This window comes from Schistocerca serialis, chromosome 7, assembly GCF_023864345.2.
Source record: "Schistocerca serialis cubense isolate TAMUIC-IGC-003099 chromosome 7, iqSchSeri2.2, whole genome shotgun sequence".
Lineage (NCBI taxonomy): Eukaryota > Metazoa > Arthropoda > Insecta > Orthoptera > Acrididae > Schistocerca > Schistocerca serialis.
In genome coordinates, this window is record NC_064644.1 from 268,962,968 (window position 1) to 268,979,260 (window position 16,293).

At 35.9% G+C, this 16,293-nt stretch overlaps 1 protein-coding gene across 1 annotated transcript in view; it reads left to right on the plus strand.

Annotated features, from left to right (window-relative positions):
- The window catches only part of LOC126412661 (putative helicase MOV-10), a 305,211-nt gene that overhangs the window by 68,938 nt on the left and 219,980 nt on the right, over window positions 1-16,293 (plus strand). The window contains exon 3 of the mRNA XM_050082363.1: window positions 13,811-14,027. Within this exon, the coding sequence (XP_049938320.1) occupies window positions 13,811-14,027 (217 nt within the window). The remainder of the gene's footprint in view (window positions 1-13,810; window positions 14,028-16,293) is intronic.

Here is a 16,293-nt window from a genome sequence, read left to right on the forward strand (position 1 = left end):
GAAAGTTGGGAGAATCAGGAATGATTAATGGTATAAGGATGTCATCACTGTTGTCTTTACAGTTCTAATCTCAATCTTAAAATAATAATATTTTCTCTTGTGGAGCACATGCTTCTTGTGTCCAAAATACAAATCATTTAACTGTTTGCTTACTTCACATATAACATAATCCAGGATGAAGTGAGTATTAATATTTGCACACTGTGTAGCAACACACTTTATTTCTATCAATGAAAATAATCAATTTTTGAAACATAATGGAACTGGATAGATAAAATATCTACTAACGAAGCAGTAGCAGGAGAACACACATATAAAGGTGTAGAAATTTGCAAGCTTTTGGAGCTAGGGCCTCCTTATTCTGGCAGAAGTGTTGAAGACGAAGGAAGCTGGGTGAAGGAAAAGGACTGGTGAGGTTTAGGAAATGCAGAGAGTTCAGAAAAGTTGCCCAGAACCACAGGACAGGAGAGACTTAACATACCGGAGTCACCTGCATTAAGTGCGATGATTTCTTTGCAAACATCTGCATAAGTATTTCGAAAGAATTATTTACAGCTGTGGGAACCATTATGTCAGTTTCCTTCTCATCCCATTGGGTAAATATCCTCTGAGCCTGGATTCTGAGCACCTTCTGAACTATCCCCATTTCCTCAACCTCACCAGCCCTTTTCCTGAACCCCTCTTCCATCCCCTTCAACCCTTCTGCCAGAAGAAGGAGCCACTGGTGCCAAGAGTTTACAAATTTCTGTACCTTTATATGTGTGTTCATCTGCCACTGCTAGGTAAATATATTTCTTGTCTTTATATCTATCATTATTTAGTGAAGTACCAACCTCAACTAGTGCAATAGTACTGGACACATATCATTCATAGTAACAGGTAGTAAACCTTCAGTAATAGCCTCTTAGCAATAAAGGAACATAGTAATCTGCTAGTAGCTATTATTGTCAGTAAGTTATTAGCAATAATAAATAAATTGTCAGTAATAATTGAAGACAGTAAATACTAGGTATTTAAAAAGATGCTAAAATCCTAATAATACAGGAGCTAATACTGTTCTCACTAATAACTGAAGGTAGCAAGTCCTCAGCAATAACAGATGAAAGTAAGAGAAGGTAACGGTTTGTCAGTAGTAACTGAATGTGTTAACTTATTAGTGTTAATAGAAGAAAATTACTTATCTTCTATAGAATTGACCCTTTGAGCAGTTTCCCCACTACTAGAGGATACCACAATAGCTTGTAGTCCCACCATTTGTAGCTCCCTTTCATTTTAATCCCTCTAACAGTTTCTCCAATCTTAGCTGTAACATACTGTAAGGTACCTTCCATTTCTATTGTTTCTTCTACATTTACTGGAACTTACTGCACTGAAATAATAGTATCAGAATGTTCATTGTCATTGTTGGTCATTTCTTCCACTAAATCTAAATCATTATCAAAATATTGTACCTTGTTTTTTTCCTAAATACACTGACAGAAAAAAAATTCAGTGTGCAGCACCAAGGAGTTTTGCCACATAAACAAAAGTTGGTAGGTATGTTTCTACAACTGGAAGGTGATATCTATTCATATTTCATACCAGACACATGGGAGTGGTGCTAGTAACACCACTATGAGCATGCAGATCAGGCTTACTATAAATCATGAGCCTTAGTTACCTTTGAGATTTGATGTAATGAATTGATGTTAGTTAAGAATGCTAAAAGATGACAAATATAGCATTATTTACCCAACTGAGTTTGAATGAGGTCGTGTCAGGGCTATGAGAAACTGGATGTTCCTTCTGTGCTATTGCAGAAAGGCTTGGCAGGAATCTAGCCACTATACATGATTGCCGGCAGCAGTGGTCACAAGACTGTATGTTTGCATCAAGACCGGGCTATGGATGGTCATGTGGCATTACCAAGAGGGAAGGCCATCATCCGTGGTGTATGGCTCTGGTACATAATACTGCCTCTGCCAGCAATTTGAGCACCAGTTGGCACCACAATGACTCAATGAACTATTAAAAAATCGTTACTTGAAGGACAACTCTGAGCCAGACAACCTGTAGTGTGCATTCCACTGATCCCAAATCACCATTGTCTGCAACTTCAGTGGCATAAAGTGAGAACTCACTGGAGGGCAGGGTGGAGGTCTGTTGTGTTTTACGATGAAAGCTGGTTCTTACTTGGCGCCAGTGATGGCCGAGTGGAGGCCAGTTGAGGGCCTGCAACCAACCTGTCTGTTTGCTAGACACACTGGGCCTACACCTGGCATTATGGTCTGGGGTGCAGTTTTGTATGACGGCAGGAGCACTCTTATAGTTATCCCGTACACACTGACTGCAAATTTGTACATCAATCTGGTGATTCACCTGTTGTGCTGCCATTCATGAACAGTATTCTAGGGGGTGTTTTCCAACTGGATGGAGCTCGCCCACATACCGCTGTTGTAGCTCAACGTGCTCTGCAAGTTGTCATGTTTCCTTGGCCTGCTTGTTCACCAAACCTGTCTCCAATCGAGCACATATACCACATCATCAGACGACAACTCCAGATTCATCCATAACCAGATAGCTAATAGCTATCCCTGTATTGACTAGTGCAAGTGCAACAGGTATGCAACTCCATCCACAAACTGGCATCCGGCAGCTATAAACACAATGCATACATTTTTGCATGCTTGCATTCAACATTCTGGTGGCTACACCAGTTATTAATGTACCAGTGTTTCTCTTATCCAATGGCGTATCTCATGCTTACATTAACCTTTAATCTTGCAATGTTAACTGCTTAATGTGATCTTGCAGTGTTCATTGCTTAAATATGTTACCTGACAAATCTATTTCCAAAATTTCATTACAGTATATTAATTATTTTTTGGTGTTGCTGTTTTTTTCATTAGTATATATTGATTTTTTTTTCATATATGATTGTGTTGAAGTGAAAACCAAAATCACACAAGATATCATTAAAACTAGAAAATGTGTTACGCATTTTTGTTGATAGGCTTGAATCAGCTGCTTTAATTCTTTTGGTAGCCTTGCAACCATGTGCATGATTCTTTCTAAAGTAATATTTTCAGCTGGGAAAGCCATTACGTCAATTTCCTAATGAACATTAAAAAATCAAGATTGATATTGTAAAATGTTACTAATAGTAAATTATTTGGGTTCCTTCTCTTTGTATATTTCGGTAATGAAGTAAGTTTCCTGAATAAAATATTGTTTAACAATACAAATTCATAATTGGGTATTCACTTAACCAGTTCATTTTATCAGCTGACAACATTAATTCTAATTAAGAAATCACTTCACGCTATTTTATCTGAAAGGACAACATTTTAATCAAGTTAGCTCCGCTAGGATCTTTTATGCAAAGCACGTACTGTGTCTGCCATCTTGTGCAGTTGTCATTTGCCTCTGGCTGCCGTTGCTATATTGTGATAGATGACTACTTGTTGCTCATAGTGTATTTGTTGTGTAAGAACTGGTGACCGCATCACCTGGTCATGTCATGTAGAAGCAATTTATTGCAAATTGTATGCTGCCAATCATTGTTAAATTTGGTAGACTGTGGTTGCTGCATACTCTGCCACTGGCTTTTTGAACTCTTCTTCTTGCACATTCAGTTAATATTTGATGAGCGTGTGTTTCATACGAATCTCCTGTATTTGGCTTCATATGCAACTTTTGATTAAATTCTCCTGAAGAATGGTTTATAAATCTTTCTATATATTTAAATTCTTCTTTTTATTTGCTGTATACTGCCAAAAGTTGTGTGGTAATGTCAAATGGCAAATTTGTCTTCTTGTTGATTTACTTGACAGCAACTGGTTGATTAATGATGTCAAGCAAAATTCACTGGCTTCTTCTTTGTAGATGATAATAAATATTTGAAAATTGTTCTCAGTTCAAGTATATAGAACGTAATAACATTATAATGCAGCAAATAAACATCTATATCAGTTTCAGTTATTGTTCGTTCTTCTGTGGTGTTAATGTTATATTTGGCAAATCTTACCATATAGTCACAGTTTTATCAATATTGATGTCAATTTATTTCTTAATTCACGTAAGGTGAGGTGTAAAATCCAATATTCGTTTATATTTTTCACTTGATGTTATCACAAAGTCTTCAGTTTCCTTTACTTTATGCAGTTACCTATTCTTGCTCACTGACCTAAAGTGCCCATGCGTAATGACAGTTTGCACTCTTCAATTGTCTTTGACATGTAATAAAATAATTTTGATAAACCAAATCATAATGAATTTATTCTTGAGTAAATCTCGCAGGATCGAAGTCCAAATGAAATTTAATTTTTTATTCTTCTTTTTGTAAATCACTTCATGTTCCTTAGTTTTTGAGACCAACTTCTTTAAAGTGGATCCATGTGTTACTCCAGGGTCACTAGATGAGAGTATATATGAAAACGTAGTAAATTCTTGATGCAAAAACATGAAATTGTTGTAAGCATAATTCTTTTTCATTAGTTTCATCTTCTATTTTAATTCTCAATCCACTCTCCTTTTGTTACAGTTTTGGATCTTACTCCAGGTTGCCCCACATGTAAGGGTATGGGTAGCAAAACCATAAAAATAGTCTCGATGTAACTTTTAATTTTAATATAATACTTGTTGATTACATTTCCATGCACTTTGAAAAACTTTCAACTGGTTTACACAGCTATGAATATTTATGAAATGGCCTTGCACCCGTACATGTTGTCAGATTGTAAACATTCTGAAGACCATAAAATAATACACCAATATTTTTCAAAATGTGTTGGACGTTAATTGTTTACAATGTTATTAATTGATGAGCTAAGATCACCCATTTGGAGGCTTTCCTTCAGCAATCTGTGTGGCACTGGAAGCTCCACGACATACTTGTGATGTAAAGGCATCTGTTGGTGAACTCGCTGCATGCCGCCCATGGAGTACCATGTGGCAATTCCTATTCTCAAGGTGAATCATTGGGTGGAGGAGATCACCAACACACAATTGACATAGAAATTAAGTACTTTACAATATTACTATATATGACATAGTCCAATACAAGTGAGCACACACGGTGGGATTGAAAATGTAGAGCCAGTTTGCAGGAGGATTCAGCATATGAAATGACTGAAAAGAGGGGTGGCATCCTTCAGTGTTGCCGCAAGTTGTGGCCCCTAGATGGACTCACAGCCAGAATTTGGATATGCAAATGGTGGACGACCATGTACAGTCACCGAAAGTTAAATGGTAACCATATATTGGATACATGAGATGCAGCATCTGCTGTGCGTCACCTAAACTGCTTGGCACACTGTGTACTCCCTTGGCCACAGTAGAAGAGTGGGTGTGGACTATGGAGGTGCAGGTAGTGCCAGAACTTGACAGCCAAATGGCAATAGAGGTAGCTGCTGGGAGTGCACACTGTGTGTGCATCCTGTACCTGCTGGGTGAGGAGGCATCTGGATCAAAGCAGGTGGAGTATTGCCAACCTTTGGATCCAAGAGGGAGCTACCAGAAGGAAGAAGCTGGCAATGCCAAATAATACTGTAGGCTTAGTCAGCTTGATGAAGGTTCTCTTATAAAACAGCAGACTTGTGAGACAGGAGATGTAGTTGAAGATCGGAGGGCAATTTAACCTGTCAGAGGATCCACAGTGTGATGTCAGCTATCTCCTCTGATGCGACTTGGGAGCAGAGATTGCATGACAGTTGAGAATGAAGTCTGATCCTGCAGCTGTATGGCATAAATGATGTAATGAATTGCTTCGACAGGAGGGCACAACATCCATTCAGTATTGTGTGACCAAGCTGTAGTATATTTATGTTGAGATGATGGAACCAGCAGGAGGTCACTGATGAGGCCTGGTTTGTAATGCAAGTGGCTAACCAGGCATATGAATCCGTGAATGTTGAACAGGTTATTGACCAAGGCAAACCAAATTTTGGGATTCTCCTTCCATAGGTGAGGTAGTTTATGGAAACGTCTGACAGGCACCTGTTGTGGCACTGCAGGAAGAGGCGAGTGGCACTGTTGCATTGGCCACAATGGAACTAGGACAGCTTTTACTTATTGGCAAGCTGTCCCAAAAATATTATCCCACATCACAGCAGTGATACTGCTTGAGCATAATACACATTTTTTTATTGCTTCTTTTGTTGTAAACCTAGTAAGTATTTTTATGCCATAGCATATCATGTTTAGCTTTGTGTGAGCTTAAAATTTGTAATGGTTTATTAAATACATTTATAGTGGGGATTAATGGATGTTTGTTTTATGTGGTATGAAATAGCATTGCAACACTTTTCTCTGTATTAACAACAAGATTGTTACTGGTGAACCATTCTGCAATGTGTAAATGGAATTTTGTATTTCATATCATAGTTAGCAGCAGTTTTGCCTTTTACCAATACATTATGTCAGTCTCAAATTTTATATATTTTTTGGAGTTGCTGGATGAATACATGCCATTGATAAATATCAAGAAAAACACTGGGGTCATAATAGAACCTTGGGGCACACAGTACATAATTCATTTTCTTTTAGATTAGTAGGTGTATATAATGTTTTCTCCTTGATGCATGATTTCTACTATCAGCATGTTTCGAATATGGAAATTGTACAACACAAGAAGAAAGACAGGCATCAAAAAGGAGAAAAATTGAGGGTGGAAAACGACTTCCTAATAATCGGTTATTCAGTGCTCAAAAACATTGTGATTCCAAACTGTGAAGTCAGTGTGCACCCAGGAATGAGATTGCATCAGTTAAATACTTCAAGAATATTCTGCAGGCAAAGCAAAACTCAAAAAATGTTATCAACAGTGAAAACTATAAAGGTGTGTTTGTACAAATTGGTTCCAATTCAAATCGAAGTTACAGCATAGAGGACCTCATTAACAAAACACAGAATGTGATTCAATCAGCAAAAAGCATTTATCCATGTTCAAGTATCATAACAAGTGGCATACTGTACAGAAGATCAGTGAGTGACAGGTACTTAGACAAAATAAACTGCAACATCTGTGATCAGCAATATTTGTAGATTCAGACAAGTTTATCAGTGAGAATTGTATTGCACAGGATGGGTTGCATCTAAATAGGTTATGTTCTGTAACTTTCAGCAAAATGTTTATTGACTTGCATAAAATTATATGAAGCCAAGGGAAACTAACAGCCAGTGATGGGTGGTGAAAAACAGAAAAACACAGTGAAAGTAAGAGAATGGTGTTTAAGGAAAGATATGTTTAAAACTTTAAGTAAGTGTAAGTCTTCATTCTTAATGCACTGGAACATAAATAGCCTCAGTGCAATGTATGCACAGGATAAAGCCACGAAATTTGATGAGCAACAAGTTGTTCTTATTCGGAAGAAAGAAATATCAAAGTCGTTTTCCTAAACGAACATTGGCTCACAAAAGATTCAATCACAGTTTTAAACAAATTAGGAAACTTTACAGTAGATAACAGCTTTTGTAGGAAAACAGAATCCGTGGTGGCTCCTGTAGACTAGTTAAAAACTCATTAGAATATAAAGAAAGAGACAATTTTAATTTACTTAATGAAGAACATATGTTTGAAAGTTGCTGAGTAGAGCTAGAACAACGTAATATTATTATTATCTATAGAATTCCAGATAGTGATGCAATTAAAATATTTTTAGAGAAATTCCAGTGTCTCCTACATAAACTCACCAAAGGAAAGATGAAAAAAAAATGTGATTCTTGCAGGTCTTACAATGATACGGCAAGTGAAACAAACTTGTCTACTAAGTTTATTGACTTAATTCAAGAATATGGCTTTTGACTAAATGTCACTGAGTTCACCAAAGTAAATGAGTGAACTGCAACATGTATAGACAATGTTTTAACAAATTATATATTTAATGACACTACCATATTCTCTTTAGACCTAGGCATCTCATATCACTCTGCTTTGCTTGTTGAATTACTTTAATAATTATAGAAAATTGAAGGAAGTTGTAAAAGCAGCAAAGGAAATGGTAAATACTAAATTTATCAAAGAGCACAGAAAGAAATCCAAGCCAATATGGACAGTTGCCAAATCTGAATTTGAATCAGTTTTACCAGCAAGGAAATTTCTAAAATAAAATTGCAAAACAAAATAATTGTAAATCATGCTCAGATACCAGAAACTTTTAATAAATACTTTATAATGGTAGCGAAATCTGATGTTGATGTAGATTTAGACTCCTATCAAGATACTGAACATTTGTTTGGGTCAAGTCGGAGGAAGAATGAGAGTCTAATTAAATTTGACATAGTAACAGTAAAAGATGTAGAAAAAACTATATTAAACATAAAAATAATAATTTTGTGGGATGGGATGAAATACATGTGAAAGTCATCAAAGCAGCTTCAAATATAATAGCACACCCACTGTCTGAAACAATTAATCAATCACTTTCCAGACTTTCTAAAATATGTGGAAGTGAAACCATTATTTGTAAAAGGTTCTAAAAAATATATGGGAAATTACCATCCCATTTCCCTTCGTCCTCTGTTTTCTAAAATATTTGAAATGATAGTCTCAATCCAAATTCAAAATTTCTGTCATAAATTTAATGTAATTTTAAAAAATCGATTAGGCTTAAAAAAAGAGAAAAGTACAATTTATGCACTTACAAAAGTGCAATTTATGCAATTAATGAATTTGTAAATAAAAGAGTTCAAACTCTTTGCCTTTACAAATGTCTGCTTGTGTCTGTGTATATGCGGATGGATATGTGTGTGTGTGTGTGCGCGAGTGTATACCTGTCCTTTTTTCCCCCTGAGGTAAGTCTTTCCGCTCCCGGGATTGGAATGACTCCTTACCCTCTCCCTTAAAACCCACATCCTTTCGTCTTTCCCTCTCCTTCCCTCTTTCCTGACGAAGCAACCGTTTGTTGCGAAAGCTTGAATTTTGTGTGTATGTTTGTGTTTGTTTGTGTGTCTATCGACGTGCCAGCGCTTTTGTTTGGTAAGTCTCATCATCTTTGTTTTTAGATATATTTTTCCCATGTGGAATGTTTCCCTCTATTATATTCATACCTTTATATTATTAGGTATTTCCTTTTCATCTCTTGGAAACAAAACGATTGTTTCTCATATAAATACATTTTTACCTCATCTCTGTTTCCATAAGTTGTTGTTTGCTATTTTTGTATCAGATTATTTGTTGTGTCTGTGAAATATACATTAAACACGTAAGCTACTCTGCTTGGGCCAGTAATTTTGTCTCCATTTTCAAGCAGATTGATGTTACAATCTTTTCCTATGTTTTGCCAATTTCTCTACTGACAATGGGCCACATTGCTTTCATTTCATTTGTAGCTTTTCCCATGTTGCTGTCATTTGTTAGTTTTTTCAACCTTCTGATAAATTTATTTTAGATCTTTTTTATCTTTTAACATAAGCATCAAATTCTGAAGGTGTTTCGGTTTGCTTATCTATGACGTAGAAAAATCTTTTTTTTCCTTCAGTGGAACTTGTATGTGTGGAGTGATCCAACTACTTTTTGTATTATTTCTCATTATTTTCCTTTACCTGAGTGGAAGGCACAGCCCAGAATAATACTGGAAGATGCTTAAGAATATATCAATTTTTTTTAATGTTGCTACAGCTGTATACTACCTCCCTTGGTCCTTTAGTTAAGTAGTGAATAAGTTTTTTTATGATTTGTACACTGAAGTTCCTAGCTGTAGTTACTAATGATTTGTCAGAAAGTAGATGGTGATGAATTAGATTCGTGCATTACGTCATAGTGTTTTTGTTTTGCATGTTGGCATTCTGGTTGCTGTGGGTTTATTTATTGTTTGTCATTTTTTATTTGTAGTTCACTGTTGCTGTTTGAGTTTACATATTATCATATTATCATTTTGTGATTTGGAGATAATGAATGCAGCTTTATGCTAACATAAGGAAAAGAAAGGAATGGTTGAGGCCAAAAAGGCAGTAACTTCCCGTACAAAGATCTGCACACATCCACAAGAGATAGCGTTATGCATCTGGTGAGACAGCAACAGTGCGGTGTACTGCGAATTCCTTCCCTTAGTTGTAACCATCATTGCTGATATTTATTGTTAACAACCGTGATGTCTTGCAGATGCAATCCAAGAACAATGACCAGGGAGACTATGTGTAGTGATGCTACTCCACAATAATATCTGCCCACATTCTGCTAGACTGCAAAAAACACTACACAGGGTTGTTCAGTTGGGAAGTCATTCCACACCCACCTTATTCACCTGATCTTATTCCCTCAGATTTTCACCTGTGTCTGTCCTCTATCAAACAACCTTCAAGAAACTTCTTTTCCAGATGAAAATGCACTCCGAACATGGCTTGACAAGTTCTTTGCCTCAAAAACAAGTGATTTCTACACTCACAGAATCAAAAAGTTACCCCAGTATTGGCAGACTGTTGTAAATAGTGAAGTATAATATATTATTGATGACTAAAAGTCTTTGTTTTGTGTATCTGCTGTGTTTTTTAAACTTATAGAAAAACGCTGTGAACTTATGCACCAACATAATATTTTTACTAATAATTCTGCAATGTGATCTCCAAAACTTGTGGTGAAACTTGGTATGTTATATTTTATAGGTACAATATGAAATATTTGGTCCATTGTTGTGGTTGAAGTCTTTGTTGCACATGTTGCTGTTTCTGTTGTAGGTTTTGGGTTAAATGTCAAGAGGAGGTTGAGTATGTCAGTTTCTTGTTTAGATGCCCCACAAAAATCAATAATAAAGTCACCACAAGTAATCAGACATCTGTTCTGTTTCGATAACTTAAAAAGGAGATAGTCTACATTTTGTAGTAAAGTGTTCATGTCACTTATCAGGGTTCCTGTATAATCAAATTATGTCTATATTTTCATTTAATAGTTCAAGATCTAATATTTGCAGATCTTTTTCTCTGGGAACATCTGGGAACTGAATGGGCACAAATGTAATATCATTTTTAACGTAGATACAGCTGCCACCATATCTTTTTGTTTTCCTTCAGAAGTGTTTGCCTAGTATGAAGTCTGGAAGATATAGCATTTTCAGTGTGTCTGCCTGCAGCCAGTGTTATGTTAAACACAGGATTGAAATATTTTTAAGTTCATTTCCCTGCAGTATTTGGAATTCATCAGTTTTATCCATTAGTGACTGCACATTCTGGTGAAACACTGCAAGATCAGCACTCAGTTCTGAAATTTGGGGCTTACTTGCTTTTGCTGCTCCTTTGTGTGGAGACCTGGTTGTGTGTGGTGCTGAGTTGGCTCTCTCCTTCTTCTGGAGCTTAAGTCTTCATACTCCATGCAGGTTGTCAACAATATTCCACTGAGTTGCCAGGCAAGGGGAGATTCTTACTTGCCACTTTGTTCTTTTCTGGGTGTGAAAAACTGCAGGATTGTGGTTCTCCCTCCTTGGGTTTGTGGTTTTGGTGCTTTTAGCTGAGTGTTTTTCCACAAAAAAAGCACACACACACACACACACACACACACACACACACACATTTTGTTTGGGAGTTCCCCTGTGTCTTTCTCCCCTAGCTGCTGCTGATGTTGAGGCTGTTTTCATCACTTCTCTAGTAGTTAATGCTGATGTTGGGGCTGTTTTCATTACTTTTACTTTTTCAGTTGTTAATTCTAATGTTAGTTTTGTCTTCATAATCTTGTTTGGATTTTGGATATGCAGATTTCATTTCATTTATTTCACATGGCTGTTGAACTTTTTGTTCTTCTTTGACTGTTTCAGTGTCAGGTAACTGAAAGTAGTTTGACTTCATTTTGCACTGTAAATGTTTATACCATTTCTCTTCACTTAGTTACCATGTGCAAACTGTGTTTTGTCTAATCACTAAGTCTGAAGAACATGTCTGAATTTAGAATTCTGACAAGGTTTTGTTTCAGCGTTGCATTAACCAAACGGTTATTAATTTGATATATTTTATTGTTCCAGTGTATTATTTGCTCTTTCCATGACAGTCAAACAGTTGTCTGTTGTGAAATTTGTGATCTTGCCATACATGACTTCTTTAAATTGTGCATTTGGTTTTATCTCAGAATGGGGTATCAGATTCGGGCTGTATATTTTGGTTTAAGAGTGGACCTTCCACAATGGTTCTCTGACAGTAATGATATAAATATCCATCTTGCATTTTATCACATCATCATATTTTTGCAAGATAAAAATAGTTCAGTGAAATCCTAGTTTATATAAAACTTTGATCTGCATTTATCTGCTGTTTGATGGCTTCAGTGCCTAGGGGCTAAAAATTCTGTTATCAGATCTTTCATATGATTGAAACAGTAATTTTCTTTCACTATTGCTGATTTATTTGGTGTTTTTCTTGAATACAAACGCAATACTTTTTAAACTTCTCATCACGTAGTTCTTCAAATCAGATTCATATCTTTAATGCGCAACATTGTTTTAGAAAAAAGAGACAAAATTTACCAACAGGCACCACAATCAAGATTTAGTGCATACAGAGACACAGAGACAAAAGACAGACTGTCCCACATGGATTCAACTTACATCCAAAGACTCTCTTAGATCAAAAATAATTGTCAAAGGAGTTAAATTGATCGGTTCTGTGGCATTAATTTTGTACATTAGAAAAATAGGGACATGCATTAGTGTAAAATACACGGTGTCCCACATAAAACCAGTATGCCAGACCAGAGATTCAAGTAACAACAAACTAACTAAAAAGAATGGATACTAATAACATTAAAAAACATGCAGTTAGCTTCTTATAAGATATGCTGGAAGTTGTGACCATGGTCATCCAGGCATCACTGACTTCATGTGATGATGTTACCAGTGACACACTGTAATTCTGCAGGCATGATGTTATCAGTTTCTCTAGTAATATTCTGTTTAAGATCATTTATTTTTTGAGTATTGTCAGCATACACTTTGCTTTTTAGTGCACACCATAAATAAAAATCACACAATGTGTAGCCCGGGCCCTTGGGGGCCAGAGGCATCTACTGAGAAGTCTGTCTTCTGGCAACATGGTGATGTGGGCCATACTTTGGTTGGATGTGTGAGCAGTTGCTCCATCTTGTTGACATACTACATACAGCTTCTCTGCATCTGTTAGTTGTGCATAGAAAGAGTCAAAGATCTGTAGAAATCAGGCACTGTTTAAGGTGTAATTGAAAAATATGAGACCAATAATGCGGATGCCAGACAACACACACCAAACACTTATCTTCTTTGAGTGGAGAGGTTTTTCATGCAGAAAATGTGGGTTGTCCTGTGACTAGTGTCTGCAATTCTGTAAGTTTACGTAACTTGACAAAGGAGAAACCAGGCCGCATCTGACATGAAGTAAAGCAAGGAGTCCAAGTAAATTGACTCTTGCACCACACTCACATGATAAGATTTTAATTTCATATCTTTTAGTACATCATGACATGATGTACAAAATACACCAACTTGTTATGCATGCATTGCTAGAATTTAAAGTACTACAGATTATGTAGGATGCAGGTTAATATTCTCTGCAGTTCGAATTTAATGAATTGTTCAAGGATTGGAGGGCAGTCTTGCTTGCTACAGAGAATAATATTTCATGTCTTTGCTTATTTAATTATGACTTATTGTGGGTATAGAACAAATCTTTGAAATATTGCATTGTTTCTGTTCCTATGCCATCATAAAAGATGGTGAAGTATTGTAGTATTGATGCAAATATTATAATCCATGCAGCTCTTGACAAAATAAAAGAAAGAAATACTGAATAAATAAAGTGATCGCAGTGATTTGTGTTTTATGATTGGTACATTGTCAGAAATAACTGTATCAGTTTTCTTTTGTTTCTGTTTACTTAGAAGTGCTGCAGAAGCATCCTGATGCCAATTTGGCAAAGCCAAAACTTCAGAAACTTGTGCAGCAACAGTTTGCTTTCAAGGCCAAGATAGAAATTGCACCTGATATTAAAGAACTAGATTGCTTCTTATGCAAAGTACAGTTCTCTTCTGAGTCAGAACTGAAAGAACATGAACAAAAGCTAGATCATAAGCTGCGAAAAATATATCGCAGCAACAGGTAAGGTTGGACACTTTTTATTTATTTTTTGCCAGATGTACTGTGAATGTTGTACAAAGTACAAAGTGAAATCTATCATACATTTCATGCACTTGTTATAGAAAGTGGTTTTTATGTTTATTGTCTTCGCTTAAGCTTTATCTCTAAGGCTTCTTGCAACTGCTACGGTTGCATCTGCCTCCTTGTCATGCAACACTTCTTTTCCCCAGCAGACATATGTATGTATAGTTAAAATTAAAGCAACAGAAGGCTGCAAAGAGTATTTAAAGTTAAGGAGGAATACCTGTAGTACCTTTGGGGAACAGTAAAATTTATAGCAGTGGTTCCAAGTACATAATTATGGAAAACATAGTTTCAAATAAAGACTTCAAAACTGAAATTCTTTAGTTGTCAGAATGAAGAAAAATTTAGAGAAAAAGGTAACATACACAGGCAGTGGTTTGGGAGGAGAGGTTTTGTCTGCTCCAAATCAAGCAAGGTGGACTGGCATTTGGAAGGAGCAGATTGTAAATCTGTATCCAGCTCATTTTATTTAAATTTATGTGGTATCCCTAACTGATTAGAAGTGAATGATGAGGTGATTACTTTAAAAAGGCCATTGCAAGTTACCTCTCTCTTCCTTTTCAAAAAATGTTTGTCCTACTTTTGTCATGACCATGACGCTGATGAGTGTTCAGTTCATACTTTTCTTCTTTATGAACAATCTCTACTTTGGAAGATATGATGTAGGGTGTCAGAAATACAGTGGCCTAATCATTCAGATTCAGATCAAGGGTACTGGAACAGAAATACTTTGCATTTACTGTCTTGTAAGTGAGCTTTTCTGTTACTGAAGTACTGCACTCAAATCGCTGTTTAATGCATTATTGACTTAGATCTATGGCCTTGCACTAGATTCATCATTTTTTGTATATAATGACTACCACTTCTCCCAAATTACACTTACAGTAAAATATACCAAGCCTGTATCCATCTAGGTGTATCTGTTCAGTTTATGTGGTTTGCAGATGACATTCTGTTATGCATAGGATATCTGTAGATTAGAACTTTCAGTGTCATTTATTGATAGCAGCTCAGTTTTGTTATTTAACAAGTGACTTATATATTGATGGAAAAGTTGAAACATATTGTGATTATTAGCTGTCCAAGCTGTTATTTCTTGTTTCTCCATTAAAAGTTTCCAAGATACGTAGTTGCCAAATAACTACAAGTACAGTTATAACAATAAATTTTATTCCCCAACAAAATGTTTTGAACAACAGTAATTAGTTAGAGGAAATGCTAATAACATGTGGCAGAAGTAACTGGGAACTGTATGTATTAGGAGATTTCAGTATATATATTTCATCTCAGATTGTTCTGATTGAAGGCAGTTAGAGTTATTGATGTCCAGTTTTGATCTGACAGGAGCAGAAGGACAAAGTGCAACAGTCACCAGTATATATCAGAATCCAATTGTCTTGAATGAAATAGATGTTAGTCCCATAAGAATTGGTTTAGCTGATACTGAAAGTCAAATGGCAGCAGTAAGACATCCTCATCAATCAGGTTTAACCCGTTCACAGCTACAGACATGCTTTCTGCATTCTGTGCTAAGCACTGCTTTGTTGTGGCTGTACTGCTCACCAAATGCTGATACCTGTGCTGAACAGTAGCATCCCAGATACTATGAAATGCTTATCATCTGATTGTAAGAAAACTATTCACTAAAAAAAAATTGATTTTTGCGTGTGTTACGGTCTGATATCTTCACTTGATAAATACCTGAATTTCTTTTCATTATTCATCATAGTTACTGTGCTGCATCAAATTAAGTAAAGCTTTGAACCCTATTTTAAAGAGTTTGCAGATGTAAAAACACATTATGTGTGGTTGATTTTAGCTCATGGCAATGTGTGAATGTAGACAAGGTATTGAAGTTTTCTTTAAAATTGAGAGCAGAATGATATCTTCAGTAATTGATTTTTAAATCCAACGGATGCTTGTATTGTATTTTTTATTGGTCCTGTTGTCTACATAGCAGCTTATGCGTAAGACATTGGACAAGTCAAGTTATAAATATACAGGCTGAAAGTCATTTCAAGGCATACATATTTAAGGTTACAATAATACACTTTACACGTAAGTATTTATATAACACATTTCATAAATTTAAATATTCTTCAATGAAGTAAAAGCAGTGATGCTGTAAATATGACTTTATTCTGGTAAAGTGCTCATGTATATCACAGTTTTTTTTGCGGTCTCCGGTCCTTGCCTATTACAT